This window comes from Oncorhynchus keta, chromosome 19 (assembly GCF_023373465.1).
Source record: "Oncorhynchus keta strain PuntledgeMale-10-30-2019 chromosome 19, Oket_V2, whole genome shotgun sequence".
Classification (NCBI taxonomy): Eukaryota; Metazoa; Chordata; class Actinopteri; order Salmoniformes; family Salmonidae; genus Oncorhynchus; species Oncorhynchus keta.
The window spans coordinates 12,785,349-12,810,469 of record NC_068439.1 but is presented as its reverse complement, the minus strand read 5'-3'; the positions used below and the strand labels follow the sequence as shown (position 1 = coordinate 12,810,469).

At 49.1% G+C, this 25,121-nt stretch overlaps 1 protein-coding gene across 2 annotated transcripts in view; it reads right to left on the bottom strand.

Annotated features, from left to right (window-relative positions):
* LOC118379250 (E3 ubiquitin-protein ligase MYLIP-A-like) overlaps positions 1–14,994 on the bottom strand; it is a 50,732-nt gene extending 35,738 nt beyond the window's left edge. Inside the window, exons 1-2 of one of the 2 annotated variants that reach the window (XM_052469654.1) lie at positions 14,838–14,994; positions 9,665–9,855 (exon numbers count right to left, since the gene is read on the bottom strand). Coding sequence is in view for 1 of the 2 variants with exons in the window: in XM_052469653.1 (XP_052325613.1) it covers positions 9,665–9,855; positions 14,116–14,202 (278 nt within the window). In the remaining variant the exon portion in view is untranslated. Of the gene's footprint in view, positions 1–9,664; positions 9,856–14,115; positions 14,804–14,837 lie in introns of those variants that run through there. The other variant, XM_052469653.1, reaches the window with a different exon arrangement.
* Between the last annotated feature and the right edge of the window lie 10,127 nt (positions 14,995–25,121).

Genomic DNA, 25,121 nt, shown 5'->3' with positions numbered 1-25,121 from the left:
CAGAGGAGAGATGGAGGAATAGACTAGAGCACATGCAGAGGAGAGATGGAGGAATAGACTAGAGCACATGCAGAGGAGAGATGGAGGAATAGACTAGAGCACATGCAGAGGAGAGATGGAGGAATAGACTAGAGCACATGCAGAGGAGAGATGGAGGAATAGACTAGAGCACATGCAGAGGAGAGATGGAGGAATAGACTAGAGCACATGCAGAGGAGAGATGGAGGAATAGACTAGAGCACATGCAGAGGAGAGATGGAGGAATAGACTAGAGCACATGCAGAGGAGAGATGGAGGAATAGACTAGAGCACATGCAGAGGAGAGATGGAGGAATAGACTAGAGCACATGCAGAGGAGAGATGGAGGAATAGACTAGAGCACATGCAGAGGAGAGATGGAGGAATAGACTAGAGCACATGCAGAGGAGAGATGGAGGAATAGACTAGAGCACATGCAGAGGAGAGATGGAGGAATAGACTAGAGCACATGCAGAGGAGAGATGGAGGAATAGACTAGAGCACATGCAGAGGAGAGATGGAGGAATAGACTAGAGCACATGCAGAGGAGAGATGGAGGAATAGACTAGAGCACATGCAGAGGAGAGATGGAGGAATAGACTAGAGCACATGCAGAGGAGAGATGGAGGAATAGACTAGAGCACATGCAGAGGAGAGATGGAGGAATAGACTAGAGCACATGCAGAGGAGAGATGGAGGAATAGACTAGAGCACATGCAGAGGAGAGATGGAGGAATAGACTAGAGCACATGCAGAGGAGAGATGGAGGAATAGACTAGAGCACATGCAGAGGAGAGATGGAGGAATAGACTAGAGCACATGCAGAGGAGAGATGGAGGAATAGACTAGAGCACATGCAGAGGAGAGATGGAGGAATAGACTAGAGCACATGCAGAGGAGAGATGGAGGAATAGACTAGAGCACATGCAGAGGAGAGATGGAGGAATAGACTAGAGCACATGCAGAGGAGAGATGGAGGAATAGACTAGAGCACATGCAGAGGAGAGATGGAGGAATAGACTAGAGCACATGCAGAGGAGAGATGGAGGAATAGACTAGAGCACATGCAGAGGAGAGATGGAGGAATGGAGGAATGGAGAATAGACTAGAGCACATGCAGAGGAGAGATGGAGGAATAGACTAGAGCACATGCAGAGGAGAGATGGAGGAATAGACTAGAGCACATGCAGAGGAGAGATGGAGGAATAGACTAGAGCACATGCAGAGGAGAGATGGAGGAATAGACTAGAGCACATGCAGAGGAGAGATGGAGGAATAGACTAGAGCACATGCAGAGGAGAGATGGAGGAATAGACTAGAGCACATGCAGAGGAGAGATGGAGGAATAGACTAGAGCACATGCAGAGGAGAGATGGAGGAATAGACTAGAGCACATGCAGAGGAGAGATGGAGGAATAGACTAGAGCACATGCAGAGGAGAGATGGAGGAATAGACTAGAGCACATGCAGAGGAGAGATGGAGGAATAGACTAGAGCACATGCAGAGGAGAGATGGAGGAATAGACTAGCAGCACATGCAGAGGAGAGATGGAGGAATAGACTAGAGCACATGCAGAGGAGAGATGGAGGAATAGACTAGAGCACATGCAGAGGAGAGATGGAGGAATAGACTAGAGCACATGCAGAGGAGAGATGGAGGAATAGACTAGAGCACATGCAGAGGAGAGATGGAGGAATAGACTAGAGCACATGCAGAGGAGAGATGGAGGAATAGACTAGAGCACATGCAGAGGAGAGATGGAGGAATAGACTAGAGCACATGCAGAGGAGAGATGGAGGAATAGACTAGAGCACATGCAGAGGAGAGATGGAGGAATAGACTAGAGCACATGCAGAGGAGAGATGGAGGAATAGACTAGAGCACATGCAGAGGAGAGATGGAGGAATAGACTAGAGCACATGCAGAGGAGAGATGGAGGAATAGACTAGAGCACATGCAGAGGAGAGATGGAGGAATAGACTAGAGCACATGCAGAGGAGAGATGGAGGAATAGACTAGAGCACATGCAGAGGAGAGATGGAGGAATAGACTAGAGCACATGCAGAGGAGAGATGGAGGAATAGACTAGAGCACATGCAGAGGAGAGATGGAGGAATAGACTAGAGCACATGCAGAGGAGAGATGGAGGAATAGACTAGAGCACATGCAGAGGAGAGATGGAGGAATAGACTAGAGCACATGCAGAGGAGAGATGGAGGAATAGACTAGAGCACATGCAGAGGAGAGATGGAGGAATAGACTAGAGCACATGCAGAGGAGAGATGGAGGAATAGACTAGAGCACATGCAGAGGAGAGATGGAGGAATAGACTAGAGCACATGCAGAGGAGAGATGGAGGAATAGACTAGAGCACATGCAGAGGAGAGATGGAGGAATAGACTAGAGCACATGCAGAGGAGAGATGGAGGAATAGACTAGAGCACATGCAGAGGAGAGATGGAGGAATAGACTAGAGCACATGCAGAGGAGAGATGGAGGAATAGAGGAGAGATAGAGCACATGCAGAGGAGAGATGGAGGAATAGGAGCACATGCAGAGGAGAGATGGAGGAATAGACTAGAGCACATGCAGAGGAGAGATGGAGGAATAGACTAGAGCACATGCAGAGGAGAGATGGAGGAATAGACTAGAGCACATGCAGAGAGGAGAGATGGAGGAATAGACTAGAGCACATGCAGAGGAGAGATGGAGGAATAGACTAGAGCACATGCAGAGGAGAGATGGAGGAATAGACTAGAGCACATGCAGAGGAGAGATGGAGGAATAGACTAGAGCACATGCAGAGGAGAGATGGAGGAATAGACTAGAGCACATGCAGAGGAGAGATGGAGGAATAGACTAGAGCACATGCAGAGGAGAGATGGAGGAATAGACTAGAGCACATGCAGAGGAGAGATGGAGGAATAGACTAGAGCACATGCAGAGGAGAGATGGAGGAATAGACTAGAGCACATGCAGAGGAGAGATGGAGGAATAGACTAGAGCACATGCAGAGGAGAGATGGAGGAATAGACTAGAGCACATGCAGAGGACATGCAGAGGAGAGATGGAGGAATAGACTAGAGCACATGCAGAGGAGAGATGGAGGAATAGACTAGAGCACATGCAGAGGAGAGATGGAGGAATAGACTAGAGCACATGCAGAGGAGAGATGGAGGAATAGACTAGAGCACATGCAGAGGAGAGATGGAGGAATAGACTAGAGCACATGCAGAGGAGAGATGGAGGAATAGACTAGAGCACATGCAGAGGAGAGATGGAGGAATAGACTAGAGCACATGCAGAGGAGAGATGGAGGAATAGGAGTTGGACACGGTCACGCATTCTTCCTATATGTTCTGCTCTCACTGTGAGAGTCTACTGGTCAGGTGCTCTCCAGATGGTCACACTGTCGTACTGTTTCTGTACCATACCAGGGTATACGGTATTACCGGAAGTGCACACAAGGGGCGCTATCTGAGCTGGATATCATTCATTTAACACATCTTATATTTCTTATATATTTCTACTTCACTTACAAGCAGTGGCGTAGCACTCCTGTCTGTTTGTGGTTGGAGTGTGAGAGGCAGAGACAGCAGTAGTCTAACTGGGTGAGAGGCAGAGACAGCAGTAGTCTAACTGGGTGGAGGCAGAGACAGCAGTAGTCTAACTGGGTGGAGGCAGAGACAGCAGTAGTCTAACTGGGTGAGAGGCAGAGACAGCAGTAGTCTAACTGGGTGAGAGGCAGAGACAGCAGTAGTCTAACTGGGTGAGAGGCAGAGACAGCAGTAGTCTAACTGGGTGGAGGCAGAGACAGCAGTAGTCTAACTGGGTGGAGGCAGAGACAGCAGTAGTCTAACTGGGTGAGAGGCAGAGACAGCAGTAGTCTAACTGGGTGGAGGCAGAGACAGCAGTAGTCTAACTGGGTGAGAGGCAGAGACAGCAGTAGTCTAACTGGGTGAGAGGCAGAGACAGCAGTAGTCTAACTGGGTGAGAGGCAGAGACAGCAGTAGTCTAACTGGGTGAGAGGCAGAGACAGCAGTAGTCTAACTGGGTGGAGGCAGAGACAGCAGTAGTCTAACTGGGTGGAGGCAGAGACAGCAGTAGTCTAACTGGGTGAGAGGCAGAGACAGCAGTAGTCTAACTGGGTGGAGGCAGAGACAGCAGTAGTCTAACTGGGTGGTGGCAGAGACAGCAGTAGTCTAACTGGGTGGAGGCAGAGACAGCAGTAGTCTAACTGGGTGAGAGGCAGAGACAGCAGTAGTCTAACTGGGTGGAGGCAGAGACAGCAGTAGTCTAACTGGGTGGAGGCAGAGACAGCAGTAGTCTAACTGGGTGGAGGCAGAGACAGCAGTAGTCTAACTGGGTGAGAGGCAGAGACAGCAGTAGTTTAACTGGGTGGAGGCAGAGACAGCAGTAGTCTAACTGGGTGAGAGGCAGAGACAGCAGTAGTCTAACTGGGTGGAGGCAGAGACAGCAGTAGTCTAACTGGGTGGAGGCAGAGACAGCAGTAGTCTAACTGGGTGGAGGCAGAGACAGCAGTAGTCTAACTGGGTGGAGGCAGAGACAGCAGTAGTCTAACTGGGTGGAGGCAGAGACAGCAGTAGTCTAACTGGGTGGAGGCAGAGACAGCAGTAGTCTAACTGGGTGAGAGGCAGAGACAGCAGTAGTCTAACTGGGTGGAGGCAGAGACAGCAGTAGTCTAACTGGGTGGGGGCAGAGACAGCAGTAGTCTAACTGGGTGACGCGTGGAGACAGCAGTAGTCTAACTGGGTGACCGGAGGAGACAGCAGTAGTCTAACTGGGTGGAGGCAGAGACAGCAGTAGTCTAACTGGGTGGAGGCAGAGACAGCAGTAGTCTAACTGGGTGGAGGCAGAGACAGCAGTAGTCTAACTGGGTGGAGGCAGAGACAGCAGTAGTCTAACTGGGTGGAGGCAGAGACAGCAGTAGTCTAACTGGGTGGAGGCAGAGACAGCAGTAGTCTAACTGGGTGGAGGCAGAGACAGCAGTAGTCTAACTGGGTGGAGGCAGAGACAGCAGTAGTCTAACTGGGTGGAGGCAGAGACAGCAGTAGTCTAACTGGGTGAGAGGCAGAGACAGCAGTAGTCTAACTGGGTGGAGGCAGAGACAGCAGTAGTCTAACTGGGTGAGAGGCAGAGACAGCAGTAGTCTAACTGGGTGAGAGGCAGAGACAGCAGTAGTCTAACTGGGTGAGAGGCAGAGACAGCAGTAGTCTAACTGGGTGAGAGGCAGAGACAGCAGTAGTCTAACTGGGTGGAGGCAGAGACAGCAGTAGTCTAACTGGGTGAGAGGCAGAGACAGCAGTAGTCTAACTGGGTGAGAGGCAGAGACAGCAGTAGTCTAACTGGGTGGAGGCAGAGACAGCAGTAGTCTAACTGGGTGGAGGCAGAGACAGCAGTAGTCTAACTGGGTGAGAGGCAGAGACAGCAGTAGTCTAACTGGGTGAGAGGCAGAGACAGCAGTAGTCTAACTGGGTGAGAGGCAGAGACAGCAGTAGTCTAACTGGGTGAGAGGCAGAGACAGCAGTAGTCTAACTGGGTGGAGGCAGAGACAGCAGTAGTCTAACTGGGTGGAGGCAGAGACAGCAGTAGTCTAACTGGGTGGAGGCAGAGACAGCAGTAGTCTAACTGGGTGACGAGCAGAGACAGCAGTAGTCTAACTGGGTGGAGGCAGAGACAGCAGTAGTCTAACTGGGTGGAGGCAGAGACAGCAGTAGTCTAACTGTGTGGAGGCAGAGACAGCAGTAGTCTAACTGTGTGGAGGCAGAGACAGCAGTAGTCTAACTGGGTGGCGAGCAGAGACAGCAGTAGTCTAACTGGGTGGAGGCAGAGACAGCAGTAGTCTAACTGGGTGGAGGCAGAGACAGCAGTTGTCTAACTGGGTGACGAGCAGAGACAGCAGTTGTCTAACTGGGTGACGAGCAGAGACAGCAGTAGTCTAACTGGGTGACGAGCAGAGACAGCAGTAGTCTAACTGGGTGACGAGCAGAGACAGCAGTAGTCTAACTGGGTGACGAGCAGAGACAGCAGTAGTCTAACTGGGTGAGAGGGAGAGACAGCAGTAGTCTAACTGGGTGAGAGGCAGAGACAGCAGTAGTCTAACTGGGTGACGAGCAGAGACAGCAGTCGTCTAACTGGGTCACGGGCGGAGGGAGACAGCAGTAGTCTAACTGGGTGATGGGCAGAGACAGCAGTAGTCTAACTGGGTGATGGGCGGAGGGAGACAGCAGTAGTCTAACTGGGTGACGGGTAGAGACAGCAGTAGTCTAACTGGGTGACGAGCAGAGACAGCAGTAGTCTAACTGGGTGGTGACGGGCGGCGGGAGACAGCAGTAGTCTAACTGGGTGACGAGCAGAGACAGCAGTAGTCTAACTGGGTGACGAGCAGAGACAGCAGTAGTCTAACTGGGTGACGAGCAGAGACAGCAGTAGTCTAACTGGGTGGAGGCAGAGACAACAGTAGTCTAACTGGGTGGAGGCAGAGACAGCAGTAGTCTAACTGGGTGACGAGCAGATACAGCAGTAGTCTAACTGGGTGACGGGCGGAGGGAGACAGCAATAGTCTAACTGGGTGACGGGTAGAGACAGCAGTAGTCTAACTGGGTGACGAGCAGAGACAGCAGTAGTCTAACTGGGTGACGAGCAGAGACAGCAGTAGTCTAACTGGGTGACGAGCAGAGACAGCAGTAGTCTAACTGGGTGACGAGCAGAGACAGCAGTAGTCTAACTGGGTGACGGGCGGAGGGAGACAGCAGTAGTCTAACTGGGTGACGAGCAGAGACAGCAGTAGTCTAACTGGGTGACGGGCGGAGGGAGACAGCAGTAGTCTAACTGGGTGACGAGCAGAGACAGCAGTAGTCTAACTGGGTGACAGGTGGAGGTAGACAGCAGTAGTTTAACTGGGTGACGGGCGGAGGGAGACAGCAGTAGTCTAACTGGGTGATGGGCGGAGGGATACAGCAGTACCCTCATCTATCCCTTTCCTCCCCCCAACTCCACAGGAACACTGTCCAATCTTAAAAAGACACACCCACAGTCCATCCTGAAATAAGTCAGGAGTAAGGGGAGAGAAAGCCGTAGTGTGTGCTTGGAGTCCAGACAGAAAAGGAAGGCTGCTGGCCATGAGGGATAGATCTCTGTTTAATGAACAGTTACTGGCCAACCGTGCACACACAGAGACACAGAGAGAGGAGCTGAGCAGCTCAGGGGCTCTGCTCCCCACACACAGAGACACAGAGAGAGGAGCTGAGCAGCTCAGGGGCTCTGCTCCCCACACACTTTTCTACTCTAACACTGAGTTATCTGATGCCTCTCCTGGCAGACTGACTGACTGGGGTTAGAATCAGCTTTAAATGATACAGGATCTCCCACAGCTGTGGGAAGATAGACATGATGATATTAACATGAATACTGCATGCAAAGCTGTTTTTCTGCAACGGGCAGGCGGTAGAGAGGGAGGGTTAACACTGAGATCAGAGCGCCCTATAAATAACATCAAAAGAGAAGCCGAGTTGAGAATCTATGTCCCAAACAGCACCCTATTCCCTCTATAGTGCACTGCCCATAGGTCGCAGGTCTAAAGAAGAAGTGCACGATATAGGGAATAGGGTTCCATGAGGGATGCAGTCAGGACTTCTCAATAGAGGACCTCTAGGGGCTAGAGGGCTAGGGGAGAAGGGAAGAAAAAACACAGGTTCATGGTCCTGTTATCTATCAGCCTGATGAAGTCAGGGTCCTGTTATCTATCAGCCTGATGAAGTCAGCGTATCTATCAGCCTGATGAAGTCAGCGTGTCAATCAGCCTGATGAAGTCAGCGTGTCAATCAGCCTGATGAAGTCAGCGTGTCAATCAGCCTGATGAAGTCAGCGTGTCAGGGTATCTATCAGCGTGTCAGGGTATCTATCAGCGTGTCAGGGTATCTATCAGCGTGTCAGGGTATCTATCAGCGTGTCAGGGTATCTATCAGCGTGTCGGGGTATCTATCAGCGTGTCGGGGTATCTATCAGCGTGTCGGGGTATCTATCAGCGTGTCGGGGTATCTATCAGCGTGTCGGGGTATCTATCAGCGTGTCGGGGTATCTATCAGCGTGTCGGGGTATCTATCAGCGTGTCGGGGTATCTATCAGCGTGTCGGGGTATCTATCAGCGTGTCGGGGTATCTATCAGCGTGTCGGGGTATCTATCAGCGTGTCGGGGTATCTATCAGCGTATCTATCAGCGTGTCAGGGTATCTATCAGCGTGTCAGAGTATCTATCAGCGTGTCAGGGTATCTATCAGCGTGTCAGGGTATCTATCAGCGTGTCAGGGTATCTATCAGCGTGTCAGGGTATCTATCAGCGTGTCAGGGTATCTATCAGCGTGTCAGGGTATCTATCAGCGTGTCAGGGTATCTATCAGCGTGTCAGGGTATCTATCAGCGTGTCAGGGTATCTATCAGCGTGTCAGGGTATCTATCAGCGTGTCAGGGTATCTATCAGCGTGTCAGGGTATCTATCAGCGTGTCAGGGTATCTATCAGCGTGTCTATCAGCGGTATCTATCAGCGTGTCAGGGTATCTATCAGCGTGTCGGGGTATCTATCAGCGTGTCAGGGTATCTATCAGCGTGTCAGGGTATCTATCAGCGTGTCAGGGTATCTATCAGCGTGTCAGGGTATCTATCAGCGTGTCAGGGTATCTATCAGCGTGTCAGGGTATCTATCAGCGTGTCAGGGTATCTATCAGCGTGTCAGGGTATTCACATGCTTTCTTTGGAAGACTGGATCATTTCCTCTCTGGTTTGTTTGTGGAAAAGAAGAACGATTTCAAAAATGAGGCTGACAAAATACAGAGCTAAGAGCTAAGAGCATATTAAATGAGAAAAAAAGCCTTTCACACAGGTCTTTTTATAGTTATTTTAACTCATGCATATTTTCTGAGTATGTAGTAAAAGCATTTTAGCATTTAAACAAATTCACAACGGTGAGACGTGCCTTTGAGACTGTCAAACGCCAAAAGAAACTAAAAACAGAAAAATGCACAAGAACAAGGACGCTTCTCCTTAAATGAGAATGTCAACAAAAGAAAATAAACCAAAAGCAAAAAGAAACAACAAATGTTGAAGTAAAGCCCACTTCTCCTTCATTCACTTGAATGAGAGCCAGCAGGGGAGGTCTGGGGAGGGCTGTATAGCTCTCAGCAGGCAGGACCAGGCAGGCATAGGGACCCTGTGGCATCAGCAACAGAGCCTTTACAGAGTTCCCATTTCCTGGATGCCTCCCGCCCTGCTCCACAATGACCTGTAGTAACCCTGTGTGCTGCGGGGTTACTGTAGTTCGCTCCACTGTAGAGCATAATCAGGAAGTCACAACGAACTTCACAGGATACAGTAGCTACAGTACGGTGCTGAATGATCTGCTTGTTAAGCTTCTCCTCCTACAGCACATGACTGGTGTCAGAGGGAATCTGAACAGTTAAGGGTTGAGTTAGAAAAGATGTTAAAATATGAATATTTAATGAGTAACATGCCCTAGATTTATTTAGCTTCCTTTTCCCATCATAACAAGATGATGTAAGGAGCATAAAGAATGACTATTGTAATGTGTGTGTGTGTGTGTGTGTGTGTGTGTTACAGAGTATCCATACCTCGTCTGTTCCTGGAGTATGAGATGTGGTTCCACAAAGAACTTGACTCGAAGCCGGAGTCGGCAGGGAGTCAGATTGTCCACCTGCTGACAGATTCTGTTCCTGAGGTTGAGCCACAGGTTCTCTCCTTTATTGCCTGAGAACTGCAGGCCAAAGTAGTCCACCTCTAGGATTCCCAACTTCCTACACACCTTTAGAATAGAATAATTCAGTGTGTTAGGTTAAACAAAGTGATCAGGGGGAAACCAGTCAAACCCACAGAATAGTCATTATATCAAAGTAAAACCTCAGTTGATTTGGTTTGTGACCCATTTTTTGCCATTGACTCCGTAGCTCGTACACATCAATATGCCGTAAAGCCAGTGGGAGCGTTGATGGAAAAAACATGGGATCTTTTTCACCTGATAATACAACTCACCTTGAGCGCATCCCACGCGCCTCTCAACAGCGACAAGAAAGAAACGGAGTTACACAACGTCAAGGACAGCCTACTTCCAGACGGGACGGAGTTACATAACGTCAAGGACAGCCTACTTCCAGACTGGACGGAGTTACATAACGTCAAGGACAGCCTACTTCCAGACTGGACGGAGTTACATAACGTCAAGGACAGCCTACTTCCAGACGGGACGGAGTTACATAACGTCAAGGACAGCCTACTTCCAGACGGGACGGAGTTACATAACATCAAGGACAGCCTACTTCCAGACCGGACGGAGTTACATAACGTCAAGGACAGCCTACTTCCAGACGGGACGGAGTTACATAACGTCAAGGACAGCCTACTTCCAGACGGGACGGAGTTACATAACATCAAGGACAGCCTACTTCCAGACCGGACGGAGTTACATAACGTCAAGGACAGCCTACTTACAGACGGGACGGAGTTACATAACGTCAAGGACAGCCTACTTCCAGACTGGACGGAGTAACATAACATCAAGGACAGCCTACTTCCAGACGGGACGGAGTTACATAACGTCAAGGACAGCCTACTTCCAGACTGGACGGAGTTACATAACGTCAAGGACAGCCTACTTCCAGACGGGACGGAGTTACATAACGTCAAGGACAGCCTACTTCCAGACGGGACGGAGTTACATAACGTCAAGGACAGCCTACTTCCAGACTGGACGGAGTAACATAACGTCAAGGACAGCCTACTTCCAGACGGGACGGAGTTACATAACGTCAAGGACAGCCTACTTCCAGACGGGACGGAGTTACATAACGTCAAGGACAGCCTACTTCCAGACTGGACGGAGTTACATAACGTCAAGGACAGCCTACTTCCAGACGGGACGGAGTTACATAACGTCAAGGACAGCCTACTTCCAGACGGGACGGAGTTACATAACATCAAGGACAGCCTACTTCCAGACCGGACGGAGTTACATAACGTCAAGGACAGCCTACTTCCAGACGGGATGGAGTTACATAATGTCAAGGACAGCCTACTTCCAGACGGGACCCAGACAGGATGAAGTTACATAACGTCAAGGACAGCCTACTTCCAGACGGGACGGAGTTACATAACATCAAGGACAGCCTACTTCCAGACCGGACGGAGTTACATAACGTCAAGGACAGCCTACTTCCAGACGGGACGGAGTTACATAACGTCAAGGACAGCCTACTTCCAGACGGGACGGAGTTACATAACGTCAAGGACAGCCTACTTCCAGACTGGACGGAGTAACATAACGTCAAGGACAGCCTACTTCCAGACGGGACGGAGTTACATAACGTCAAGGACAGCCTACTTGCAGACTGGACGGAGTTACATAACGTCAAGGACAGCCTACTTCCAGACGGGATGGAGTTACATAATGTCAAGGACAGCCTACTTCCAGACGGGACCCAGACAGGATGAAGTTACATAACGTCAAGGACAGCCTACTTCCAGACGGGACGGAGTAACATAACGTCAAGGACAGCCTACTTCCAGACCGGACGGAGTTACATAACGTCAAGGACAGCCTACTTCCAGACTGGACGGAGTAACATAACGTCAAGGACAGCCTACTTCCAGACGGGACGGAGTTACATAACATCAAGAACAGCCTACTTCCAGACGGGACGGAGTAACATAACGTCAAGGACAGCCTACTTCCAGACGGGATGGACGGGACGGAGTTAAATAACGTCAAGAACAGCAACTTCCAGACGGGATGGAGTTACATAACGTCAAGGACAGCCTACTTCCAGACTGGACGGAGTAACATAACGTCAAGGACAGCCTACTTCCAGACGGGACGGAGTTACATAACGTCAAGGACAGCCTACTTCCAGACTGGACGGAGTAACATAACGTCAAGGACAGCCTACTTCCAGACGGGACGGAGTTACATAACGTCAAGGACAGCCTACTTCCAGACTGGACGGAGTAACATAACGTCAAGGACAGCCTACTTCCAGACGGGACGGAGTTACATAACGTCAAGGACAGCCTACTTCCAGACGGGACGGAGTTACATAACGTCAAGGACAGCCTACTTCCAGACGGGACGGAGTTACATAACGTCAAGGACAGCCTACTTCCAGACGGGACGGAGTTACATAACATCAAGGACAGCCTACTTCCAGACTGGACGGAGTTACATAACGTCAAGGACAGCCTACTTCCAGACGGGACCCAGACGGGGTGGAGTTACATAACGTCAAGGACAGCCTACTTCCAGACGTGACGGAGTTACATAACGTCAAGGACAGCCTACTTCCAGATGGGACGGAGTTACAAAACGTCAAGGACAGCCTACTTCCAGACGGGACGGAGTTACATAACGTCAAGGACAGCCTACTTCCAGACGGGACGGAGTTACATAACGTCAAGGACAGCCTACTTCCAGACTGGACGGAGTTACATAACGTCAAGGACAGCCTACTTACAGACGGGATGGAGTTACATAATGTCAAGGACAGCCTACTTCCAGACGGGACGGAGTTACATAACGTCAAGGACAGCCTACTTCCAGACGGGATGGAGTTACATAACGTCAAGGACAGCCTACTTCCAGACGGGACGGAGTTACATAACGTCAAGGACAGCCTACTTCCAGACGGGACGGAGTTACATAACGTCAAGGACAGCCTACTTCCAGACGGGACGGAGTTACATAACGTCAAGGACAGCCTACTTCCAGACGGGACGGAGTTACATAACGTCAAGGACAGCCTACTTCCAGACGGGACGGAGTTACATAACGTCAAGGACAGCCTACTTCCAGACGGGACGGAGTTACATAACGTCAAGGACAGCCTACTTCCAGATGGGACGGAGTTACATAACGTCAAGGACAGCCTACTTCCAGACTGGACGGAGTTACATAACGTCAAGGACAGCCTACTTCCAGACGGGACGGAGTTACATAACGTCAAGGACAGCCTACTTCCAGACGGGATGGAGTTACATAACGTCAAGGACAGCCTACTTACAGACGGGACGGAGGATGAGGACTAGTGTCAACGCCCTGTGCATGTGATATAAAATGGATAGAACTCATTAGAAAACAAGGCGATTAAAGCCTCCGATAAATTCACATTGGTTCCTTTTATTTCCTGGTTTGAGGACTAACATTACATTATTTTTTTTCACCTTCATTTAACCAGGTAGGCAAGTTGAGAACAAGTTCTCAATTACAACTGCGACCTGGCCAAGATAAAGCAAAGCGACAAAAAAACACAGTTACACATCAAACGTACAGTCCATAACACAATAGAAACATGAATCTATGTACAGTCTGACACCAGCAGCTCTGTGCACGCGTGATAGTATTTATTAACTCTTTCCAAACGGATTTCGCAGCCATTTGGAACTATTGTATATTCATTGTTGATCTAGTCAACAATGGGAACCCCCATTCAAGCGTCACAATAACATTGCCAATTTGCCAAGCACCGGGGAACCAAATGAACTGAAGTAACCTTTTCCTCGCGAATATACTACCAGGAAACGACTCCCTCAGAAAGAACCTTAATAGTAAGTTACCTATTTAGGAAATCACCAACTTAATGAGTTTGATGGGAGGGGGGGAAATATTTCACGGAAAATATGGCCAACTTATTTTCGACCAAAGCAACATTGTTGCACGATAGAGGAAAAATGTAATACAATTACAAATTAAATTAATAATAATTTGTAATGCTGTGTGTGACAATGTATGTATGGGTAGGTAGTCTACCATTTGACAGAGAATGCCATTTCGAGATAACTTGACGTTGGCAGAAAATCTAGCAAATAACATTGAACTTCGCCTGTACATCAACATTTGGATTTATCATCTCGACAAAACCAACACACGCGCTCATGTTGCGTTTCAATTTGAACATTTCACTGTAAATTACACTTGCAGGACAATATTCACTGGAATTTGACACAAATGTTATATGTTATAAATAACGTATTAACAACCTGAAAAGGCGGTAATTAAATTAGTATCCACTATCCATACCTTATTCAGACAGTCTTCACCATTCGCCTTGGTATCAACTTCCACTTCCATAACCACCGAATCCGGACGGGTAACATGGCAAAGCATTTTGGCAATCTAATAGTTTAGCTTTGGTCTATACCTCTCTTTAAAAAAATAAACAACCTCGGTATCCCTCCTTTTGAGACCCTACATTAAGCTTTCGTTCACTTTCTAAGCCCTCTCACTTTGTGTGACAAACACTACCTTCCAGCTGTAGGATATCAATTGCTATGCCAAAGCACTGTTTACTCGGAAGCAGCCAATGACAGAGCGTTTAGCATATTCTCAGCCACAAACCTGCCAACCGCGAGCCCCGGTCATGTCGGAACGAGATGGTGGTTTTACAACGCAGGACGAGGACGGCCAAGGCGCCCCCTTCTGAGTGCGCAGCTAATTTCACCTACCATAAATATACGGAACCTTCACCTGCTTAGGAAGAGTTGACTATCCATGGAAATATCTGAGTTGAGTTGCATGAGTAAGTTGGGAGCTGCATGTGAATTAATAATGCATTGAAATACTGCTAGAATATAGCAACAGTGGAGAACTATGTGGTCCCAACCATTTATTTCGTTGTTTGCTTTCAAAAGTATCTGAATTGTTAATGCTAAAAGCTCCCATTGTTTTTGCCCAAATACGCTTCCTTGCCTCGTGAGCAAAGTCTATTCCTGTAAATCGTCCTATGGCTAAGTTAGGTATACCTGTCTCTATGTTGTTGACCTTCAGCAGCCTACTGTGTAGCCAATGTCAGACAACATGTGTTTCACACACACGGCAGTTGTTTTGCTTTTTCACCCTTCTGCAACGGCTCGTAGTTACTTCCTGTGTGATCTTCAGGAGTTAGATGTGATTTAAAAGGTGAGCATTTCTTCTTCGTGTGTTTATAAATCTCCTATCATGACAGACAGACAGAATAGGATGGAAACGTATCATCCTGTTACTGTGTGGTTTTAATGAACTGCACCCACAGAGAAACACGCACCCTATACCACAAGCCCCATGTTCACACATCGATGTGCTTGACATTAGTGAAAATGCAGCAGTATATTGGTGTGCATGTGTGTGGATGACTGTAGGGGGAGACTGTCAACGACCTTCATCCATACTGACATAAAAACACAATTTAAGTCTGTCAAAGCTGCATGGCAGTTGGATGCAACTGAAGTACTTAAAATGTCCTGTTTTCTTTGGTCCATTTGAATCTTTCACAGAGAGGGACATTTGAAAAGGGACGTTGGCCTCAAAATGTCATCCACCAAGTACTGCTTTGAAAATAACTGTCTGTGACAATAACTGTATAAATTGGCCTGTGACCCGGATGTTCTACTGACTTTAAGATCGGATAGCAGGAGAGATGGAATGTGGATTGAGACAGGTCAAGCCTGTGAGGTGAGTGAGTGAGTGAGTGAGTGAGTGAGTGAGTGAGTCATCCCAGCTTCCTGAACTGCGTTGTCAGTGCATTAGTGTGGTGTTCAACTCAGCCAGCTGTTTGACCTTCTGCACCCTTCAAGGACATCAGGGAGCTGGGCTGCCTGCCTGCTCATCGAGTCTACCGGTCAGAAACTATGTGTCCTGATGTAGCTAGTCTAGTGTTGAAACGACCAGTGTCCTGATGTAGCTAGTCTACCAGTCAGAAACTACCAGTGTCCTGATGTAGCTAGTCTACCAGTCAGAAACTACCAGTGTCCTGATGTAGCTAGTCTACCAGTCAGAAACTACGTGTTCTGATGTAGCTAGTCTAGTGTTAAAACTACCAGTGTCCTGATGTAGCTAGTCTAGTGTTGAAACGACCAGTGTCCTGATGTAGCTAGTCTACCAGTCAGAGACTACCAGTGTCCTGATGTAGCTAGTCTACCAGTCAGAAACTACGTGTTCTGATGTAGCTAGTCTAGTGTTAAAACTACCAGTGTCCTGATGTAGCTAGTCTAGTGTTGAAACTACCAGTGTCCTGATGTAGCTAGTCTACCAGTCAGAAACTACCAGTGTCCTGATGTAGCTAGTCTAGTGTTGAAACTACCAGTGTCCTGATGCAGCTAGTCTAGTGTTGAAACTACCAGTGTCCTGATGTAGCTAGTCTACCAGTCAGAAACTACCAGTGTCCTGATGTAGCTAGTCTAGTGTTGAAACTACCAGTGTCCTGATGCAGCTAGTCTAGTGTTGAAACTACCAGTGTCCTGATGCAGCTAGTCTAGTGTTGAAACTACCAGTGTCCTGATGTAGCTAGTCTACCAGTCAGAAACTACCAGTGTCCTGATGTAGCTAGTCTAGTGTTGAAACTACCAGTGTCCTGATGTAGCTAGTCTACCAGTCAGAAACTACCAGTGTCCTGATGTAGCTAGTCTAGTGTTGAAACTACCAGTGTCCTGATGTAGCTAGTCTAGTGTTGAAACTACCAGTGTCCTGATGTAGCTAGTCTAGTGTTGAAACTACCAGTGTCCTGATGCAGCTAGTCTAGTGTTGAAACTACCAGTGTCCTGATGCAGCTAGTCTAGTGTTGAAACTACCAGTGTCCTGATGCAGCTAGTCTAGTGTTGAAACTACCAGTGTCCTGATGCAGCTAGTCTAGCGTTGAAACTACCAGTGTCCTGATGTAGCTAGTCTAGTGTTGAAACTACCAGTGTCCTGATGTAGCTAGTCTACTGTTGAAACTACCAGTGTCCTGATGCAGCTAGTCTAGTGTTGAAACTACCAGTGTCCTGATGTAGCTAGTCTACTGTTGAAACTACCAGTGTCCTGATGCAGCTAGTCTAGTGTTGAAACTACCAGTGTCCTGATGTAGCTAGTCTAGTGTTGAAACTACCAGTGTCCTGATGTAGCTAGTCTAGTGTTGAAACTACCAGTGTCCTGATGCAGCTAGTCTAGTGTTGAAACTACCAGTGTCCTGATGCAGCTAGTCTAGTGTTGAAACTAGCAGTGTCCTGATGCAGCTAGTCTAGTAGTGAAACTACCAGTGTCCTGATGCAGCTAGTCTAGTAGTGAAACTACCAGTGTCCTGATGTAGCTAGTCTAGTGTTGAAACTACCAGTGTCCTGATGCAGCTAGTCTAGTGTTGAAACTAGCAGTGTCCTGATGCAGCTAGTCTAGTGTTGAAACTACCAGTGTCCTGATGTAGCTAGTCTAGTGTTGAAACTACCAGTGTCCTGATGTAGCTAGTCTAGTGTTGAAACTACCAGTGTCCTGATGTAGCTAGTCTAGTGTTGAAACTACCAGTGTCCTGATGCAGCTAGTCTAGTGTTGAAACTACCAGTGTCCTGATGTAGCTAGTCTAGTGTTGAAACTACCAGTGTCCTGATGTAGCTAGTCTAGTGTTGAAACTACCAGTGTCCTGATGTAGCTAGTCTAGTGTTGAAACTACCAGTGTCCTGATGCAGCTAGTCTAGTGTTGAAACTACCAGTGTCCTGATGTAGCTAGTCTAGTGTTGAAACTAGCAGTGTCCTGATGCAGCTAGTCTACTGCTGAAACTAGCAGTGTTCTCTTCAGTTCATGTTTGGTAACTCACTAGGAAGGCTGTGTTTGAGCCTAGGAGACCCCACCGGTGCCTTGTACAGTAAGGACAGGTTTTGGCTGAAAAGAGGCCTTTTTCTTTTGGAATGCTGACATTTAAAGTCAGAAGTTTGTATAATATATATATATATGTGTGTAATTGTACCACCATCATCTTGAACCCCAGCGCTGTGTAAATAAATCCAGCAGTCATTTGCACCTCTACCTGTCTGCTTCCTGCTGAATCTTTGTCCGTTCGACTGCTAAAAGATCACTGTTTTACAATCATATCCCACAACTTTATATTTTATTCTTTATTTTTCATTTGAAATGTAAGAAGCAGAGAGGTTCATTTTTCATTTGTTGTGCGGACGGTGTCCCAAATGGAACCGTTATTCTCTTTGTAGTGCACTACTTTTGACCAGATAGGACTCATGTCAAAAATAGTGGACGACATATGGAATAGGGTGCCATTTGGGACTCATCCAGATGAGTGGCTGTTCAACACCACCACATGATAGAAGAGAAGAGAAGAGCGGGGAATTGATTTGGAAGTGATCTGCAGGTCAGTCTCCCAGGGACTAGTCCCTGTCCACAGAGAGACCCTCACACTAAGACACCACCGGAGACACACACGCATACAGGCACACACACACACACACACACACACACGCATGCACATACGCACACACACAGCCATACACACGCATGCACAAACACACACACACACATACACACGCATGCACATACGCACACACACAGCCATACACACGCACGCATACAGGCACACACACACACACATACACACACACATACAGACACATACACACACACACATACACACACACACATACACACACACACGCATACAGGCACACACACACATACACACACACATGCATACAGGCACACACACACACACACATACACACACACGCATACAGGCACACACACACACTCCCACACACACACACCTGAAACCTCAACACAGTTTACCTTCCTGTTCTCCCATGACCAGGATGTTTGCCAGTGAGACATATTGCGATGTCATCACTGTAGAATTAGTACTAAGTTTACGGTGAGTGCAGTCTGGCCATCCAATTATGTGTTCAGATTACCCCGAGGCATTGGAGTTGTGTCTTGATATACACTGCTCACATTGTATAAATATGCCATCAGTTTTTGCTGCTTTAACTCTCTGTGGACCTGCAACATCGACTCTCAGGAGGAGGTCTCTGTAGACCTGCAACATCAACTCTCAGGAGGAGGTCTCTGTAGACCTGCAACATCAACTCTCAGGAGGAGGTCTCTGTAGACCTGTATCATCAACTCTCAGGAGGAGGTCTCTGTAGACCTGCAACATCAACTCTCAGGAGGAGGTCTCTGTAGACCTGCAACATCAACTCTCAGGAGGAGGTCTCTGTGGACCTGCAACATCAACTCTCAGGAGGAGGTCTCTGTAGACCTGCAACATCAACTCTCAGGAGGAGGTCTCTGTGGACCTGCAACATCAACTCTCAGGAGGAGGTCTCTGTGGACCTGCAACATCAACTCTCAGGAGGAGGTCTCTGTAGACCTGCAACATCAACTCTCAGGAGGAGGTCTCTGTAGACCTGCAACATCAACTCTCAGGAGGAGGTCTCTGTAGACCTGCAACATCAACTCTCAGGAGGAGGTCTCTGTGGACCTGCAACATCAACTCTCAGGAGGAGGTCTCTGTAGACCTGCAACATCAACTCTCAGGAGGAGGTCTCTGTAGACCTGCAACATCAACTCTCAGGAGGAGGTCTCTGTAGACCTGCAACATCAACTCTCAGGAGGAGGTCTCTGTAGACCTGCAACATCAACTCTCAGGAGGAGGTCTCTGTAGACCTGCAACATCAACTCTCAGGAGGAGGTCTCTGTAGACCTGCATCATCAACTCTCAGGAGGAGGTCTCTGTAGACCTGCATCATCAACTCTCAGGAGGAGGTCTCTGTAGACCTGCAACATCAACTCTCAGGAGGAGGTCTCTGTAGACCTGCATCATCAACTCTCAGGAGGAGGTCTCTGTAGACCTGCATCATCAACTCTCAGGAGGAGGTCTCTGTAGACCTGCAACATCAACTCTCAGGAGGAGGTCTCTGTGGCCCTGCATCATCAACTCTCAGGAGGAGGTCTCTGTAGACCTGCAACATCAACTCTCAGGAGGAGGTCTCTGTGGACCTGGTCGCAACATCAACTCTCAGGAGGAGGTCTCTGTAGACCTGCAACATCAACTCTCAGGAGGAGGTCTCTGTGGACCTGCAACATCAACTCTCAGGAGGAGGTCTCTGTAGACCTGCAACATCAACTCTCAGGAGGAGGTCTCTGTAGACCTGCAACATCAACTCTCAGGAGGAGGTCTCTGTAGACCTGCAACATCAACTCTCAGGAGGAGGTCTCTGTGGACCTGCAACATCAACTCTCAGGAGGAGGTCTCTGTAGACCTGCATCATCAACTCTCAGGAGGAGGTCTCTGTAGACCTGCATCATCAACTCTCAGGAGGAGGTCTCTGTAGACCTGCATCATCAACTCTCAGGAGGAGGTCTCTGTAGACCTGCAACATCAACTCTCAGGAGGAGGTCTCTGTGGACCTGCAACATCAACTCTCAGGAGGAGGTCTCTGTAGACCTGCAACATCAACTCTCAGGAGGAGGTCTCTGTGGACCTGCAACATCAACTCTCAGGAGGAGGTCTCTGTGGACCTGCAACATCAACTCTCAGGAGGAGGTCTCTGTAGACCTGCAACATCAACTCTCAGGAGGAGGTCTCTGTAGACCTGCATCATCAACTCTCAGTAGGAGGTCTCTGTAGACCTGCATCATCAACTCTCAGGAGGAGGTCTCTGTAGACCTGGTCGCAACATCAACTCTCAGGAGGAGGTCTCTGTGGACCTGGTCGCAACATCAACTCTCAGGAGGAGGTCTCTGTGGACCTGCAACATCAACTCTCAGGAGGAAGTCTCTGTAGACCTGCAACATCAACTCTCAGGAGGAGGTCTCTGTAGACCTGGTCGCAACATCAACTCTCAGGAGGAGGTCTCTGTGGACCTGGTCGCAACATCAACTCTCAGGAGGAGGTCTCTGTAGACCTGCAACATCAACTCTCAGTAGGAGGTCTCTGTAGACCTGCAACATCAACTCTCAGGAGGAGGTCTCTGTGGACCTGGTCGCAACATCAACTCTCAGGAGGAGGTCTCTGTGGACCTGGTCGCAACATCAACTCTCAGGAGGAGGTCTCTGTGGACCTGGTCGCAACATCAACTCTCAGGAGGAGGTCTCTGTAGACCTGCATCATCAACTCTCAGGAGGAGGTCTCTGTGGACCTGCATCATCAACTCTCAGGAGGAGGTCTCTGTAGACCTGCATCATCAACTCTCAGGAGGAGGTCTCTGTGGACCTGCAACATCAACTCTCAGGAGGAGGTCTCTGTAGACCTGCAACATCAACTCTCAGGAGGAGGTCTCTGTAGACTTGCAACATCAACTCTCAGGAGGAGGTCTCTGTAGACCTGCAACATCAACTCTCAGGAGGAGGTCTCTGTAGACTTGCAACATCAACTCTCAGGAGGAGGTCTCTGTAGACCTGCATCATCAACTCTCAGGAGGAGGTCTCTGTAGACTTGCAACATCAACTCTCAGGAGGAGGTCTCTGTAGACCTGCAACATCAACTCTCAGGAGGAGGTCTCTGTAGACTTGCAACATCAACTCTCAGGAGGAGGTCTCTGTAGACCTGCATCATCAACTCTCAGGAGGAGGTCTCTGTAGACTTGCAACATCAACTCTCAGGAGGAGGTCTCTGTAGACCTGCAACATCAACTCTCAGTAGGAGGTCTCTGTAGACCTGCAACATCAACTCTCAGGAGGAGGTCTCTGTAGACCTGCAACATCAACTCTCAGGAGGAGGTCTCTGTAGACCTGCAACATCGACTCTCAGGAGGAGGTCTCTGTAGACCTGCAACATCAACTCTCAGGAGGAGGTCTCTGTAGACCTGCATCATCAACTCTCAGGAGGAGGTCTCTGTAGACTTGCAACATCAACTCTCAGGAGGAGGTCTCTGTAGACCTGCAACATCAACTCTCAGTAGGAGGTCTCTGTAGACCTGCAACATCAACTCTCAGGAGGAGGTCTCTGTAGACCTGCAACATCAACTCTCAGGAGGAGGTCTCTGTAGACCTGCAACATCAACTCTCAGGAGGAGGTCTCTGTGGACCTGCAACATCAACTCTCAGGAGGAGGTCTCTGTAGACCTGCAACATCAACTCTCAGGAGGAGGTCTCTGTAGACCTGCAACATCAACTCTCAGGAGGAGGTCTCTGTAGACCTGCAACATCAACTCTCAGGAGGAGGTCTCTGTAGACCTGCAACATCAACTCTCAGGAGGAGGTCTCTGTAGACCTGCATCATCAACTCTCAGGAGGAGGTCTCTGTAGACCTGCAACATCAACTCTCAGGAGGAGGTCTCTGTAGACCTGCAACATCAACTCTCAGGAGGAGGTCTCTGTAGACCTGCAACATCAACTCTCAGTAGGAGGTCTCTGTAGACCTGCAACATCAACTCTCAGGAGGAGGTCTCTGTAGACCTGCATCATCAACTCTCAGTAGGAGGTCTCTGTAGACCTGCAACATCAACTCTCAGGAGGAGGTCTCTGTAGACCTGCATCATCAACTCTCAGGAGGAGGTCTCTGTAGACCTGCAACATCAACTCTCAGGAGGAGGTCTCTGTAGACCTGCAACATCAACTCTCAGGAGGAGGTCTCTGTAGACCTGCAACATCAACTCTCAGGAGGAGGTCTCTGTAGACCTGCAACATCAACTCTCAGGAGGAGGTCTCTGTAGACCTGCATCATCAACTCTCAGTAGGAGGTCTCTGTGGACCTGCAACATCAACTCTCAGGAGGAGGTCTCTGTAGACCTGCATCATCAACTCTCAGGAGGAGGTCTCTGTGGACCTGCAACATCAACTCTCAGGAGGAGGTCTCTGTGGACCTGCAACATCAACTCTCAGGAGGAGGTCTCTGTAGACCTGCAACATCAACTCTCAGGAGGAGGTCTCTGTGGACCTGCAACATCAACTCTCAGGAGGAGGTCTCTGTGGACCTGCAACATCAACTCTCAGGAGGAGGTCTCTGTGGACCTGCAACATCAACTCTCAGGAGGAGGTCTCTGTGGACCTGCATCATCAACTCTCAGGAGGAGGTCTCTGTGGACCTGGTCGCAACATCAACTCTCAGGAGGAGGTCTCTGTGGACCTGCAACATCAACTCTCAGGAGGAGGTCTCTGTAGACCTGCATCATCAACTCTCAGGAGGAGGTCTCTGTAGACCTGCATCATCAACTCTCAGGAGGAGGTCTCTGTAGACCTGCATCATCAACTCTCAGGAGGAGGTCTCTGTAGACCTGCATCATCAACTCTCAGGAGGAGGTCTCTGTAGACCTGCATCATCAACTCTCAGGAGGAGGTCTCTGTAGACCTGCATCATCAACTCTCAGGAGGAGGTCTCTGTAGACCTGCAACATCAACTCTCAGGAGGAGGTCTCTGTGGACCTGGTCGCATCATCAACTCTCAGGAGGAGGTCTCTGTAGACCTGCATCATCAACTCTCAGGAGGAGGTCTCTGTGGACCTGCATCATCAACTCTCAGGAGGAGGTCTCTGTAGACCTGCAACATCAACTCTCAGGAGGAGGTCTCTGTAGACCTGCAACATCAACTCTCAGGAGGAGGTCTCTGTAGACCTGCAACATCAACTCTCAGGAGGAGGTCTCTGTAGACCTGCAACATCAACTCTCAGGAGGAGGTCTCTGTAGACCTGCAACATCAACTCTCAGGAGGAGGTCTCTGTAGACCTGCATCATCAACTCTCAGGAGGAGGTCTCTGTAGACCTGCAACATCAACTCTCAGGAGGAGGTCTCTGTGGACCTGGTCGCAACATCAACTCTCAGGAGGAGGTCTCTGTAGACCTGCAACATCAACTCTCAGGAGGAGGTCTCTGTAGACCTGCAACATCAACTCTCAGGAGGAGGTCTCTGTAGACCTGCATCATCAACTCTCAGGAGGAGGTCTCTGTAGACCTGCAACATCAACTCTCAGGAGGAGGTCTCTGTGGACCTGGTCGCAACATCAACTCTCAGGAGGAGGTCTCTGTGGACCTGCAACATCAACTCTCAGGAGGAGGTCTCTGTGGACCTGGTCGCAACATCAACTCTCAGGAGGAGGTCTCTGTAGACCTGCAACATCAACTCTCAGGAGGAGGTCTCTGTAGACCTGCAACATCAACTCTCAGGAGGAGGTCTCTGTAGACCTGCAACATCAACTCTCAGGAGGAGGTCTCTGTGGACCTGCAACATCAACTCTCAGGAGGAGGTCTCTGTAGACCTGCAACATCAACTCTCAGGAGGAGGTCTCTGTGGACCTGCAACATCAACTCTCAGGAGGAGGTCTCTGTGGACCTGGTCGCAACATCAACTCTCAGGAGGAGGTCTCTGTAGACCTGCAACATCAACTCTCAGGAGGAGGTCTCTGTGGACCTGCAACATCAACTCTCAGGAGGAGGTCTCTGTAGACCTGCAACATCAACTCTCAGGAGGAGGTCTCTGTGGACCTGCAACATCAACTCTCAGGAGGAGGTCTCTGTAGACCTGCAACATCAACTCTCAGGAGGAGGTCTCTGTAGACCTGCAACATCAACTCTCAGGAGGAGGTCTCTGTGGACCTGGTCGCAACATCGACTCTCAGGAGGAGGTCTCTGTAGACCTGCAACATCAACTCTCAGGAGGAGGTCTCTGTAGACCTGCAACATCAACTCTCAGGAGGAGGTCTCTGTGGACCTGGTCGCAACATCAACTCTCAGGAGGAGGTCTCTGTAGACCTGCAACATCAACTCTCAGGAGGAGGTCTCTGTAGACCTGCAACATCAACTCTCAGGAGGAGGTCTCTGTAGACCTGCAACATCAACTCTCAGGAGGAGGTCTCTGTGGACCTGGTCGCAACATCAACTCTCAGGAGGAGGTCTCTGTAGACCTGCAACATCAACTCTCAGGAGGAGGTCTCTGTAGACCTGCAACATCAACTCTCAGGAGGAGGTCTCTGTAGACCTGCAACATCAACTCTCAGGAGGAGGTCTCTGTGGACCTGGTCGCAACATCAACTCTCAGGAGGAGGTCTCTGTGGACCTGCAACATCAACTCTCAGGAGGAGGTCTCTGTAGACCTGGTCGCAACATCAACTCTCAGGAGGAGGTCTCTGTGGACCTGTATCATCAACTCTCAGGAGGAGGTCTCTGTAGACCTGCAACATCAACTCTCAGGAGGAGGTCTCTGTAGACCTGCAACATCAACTCTCAGGAGGAGGTCTCTGTGGACCTGGTCGCAACATCAACTCTCAGGAGGAGGTCTCTGTAGACCTGGTCGCAACATCAACTCTCAGGAGGAGGTCTCTGTAGACCTGCAACATCGACTCTCAGGAGGAGGTCTCTG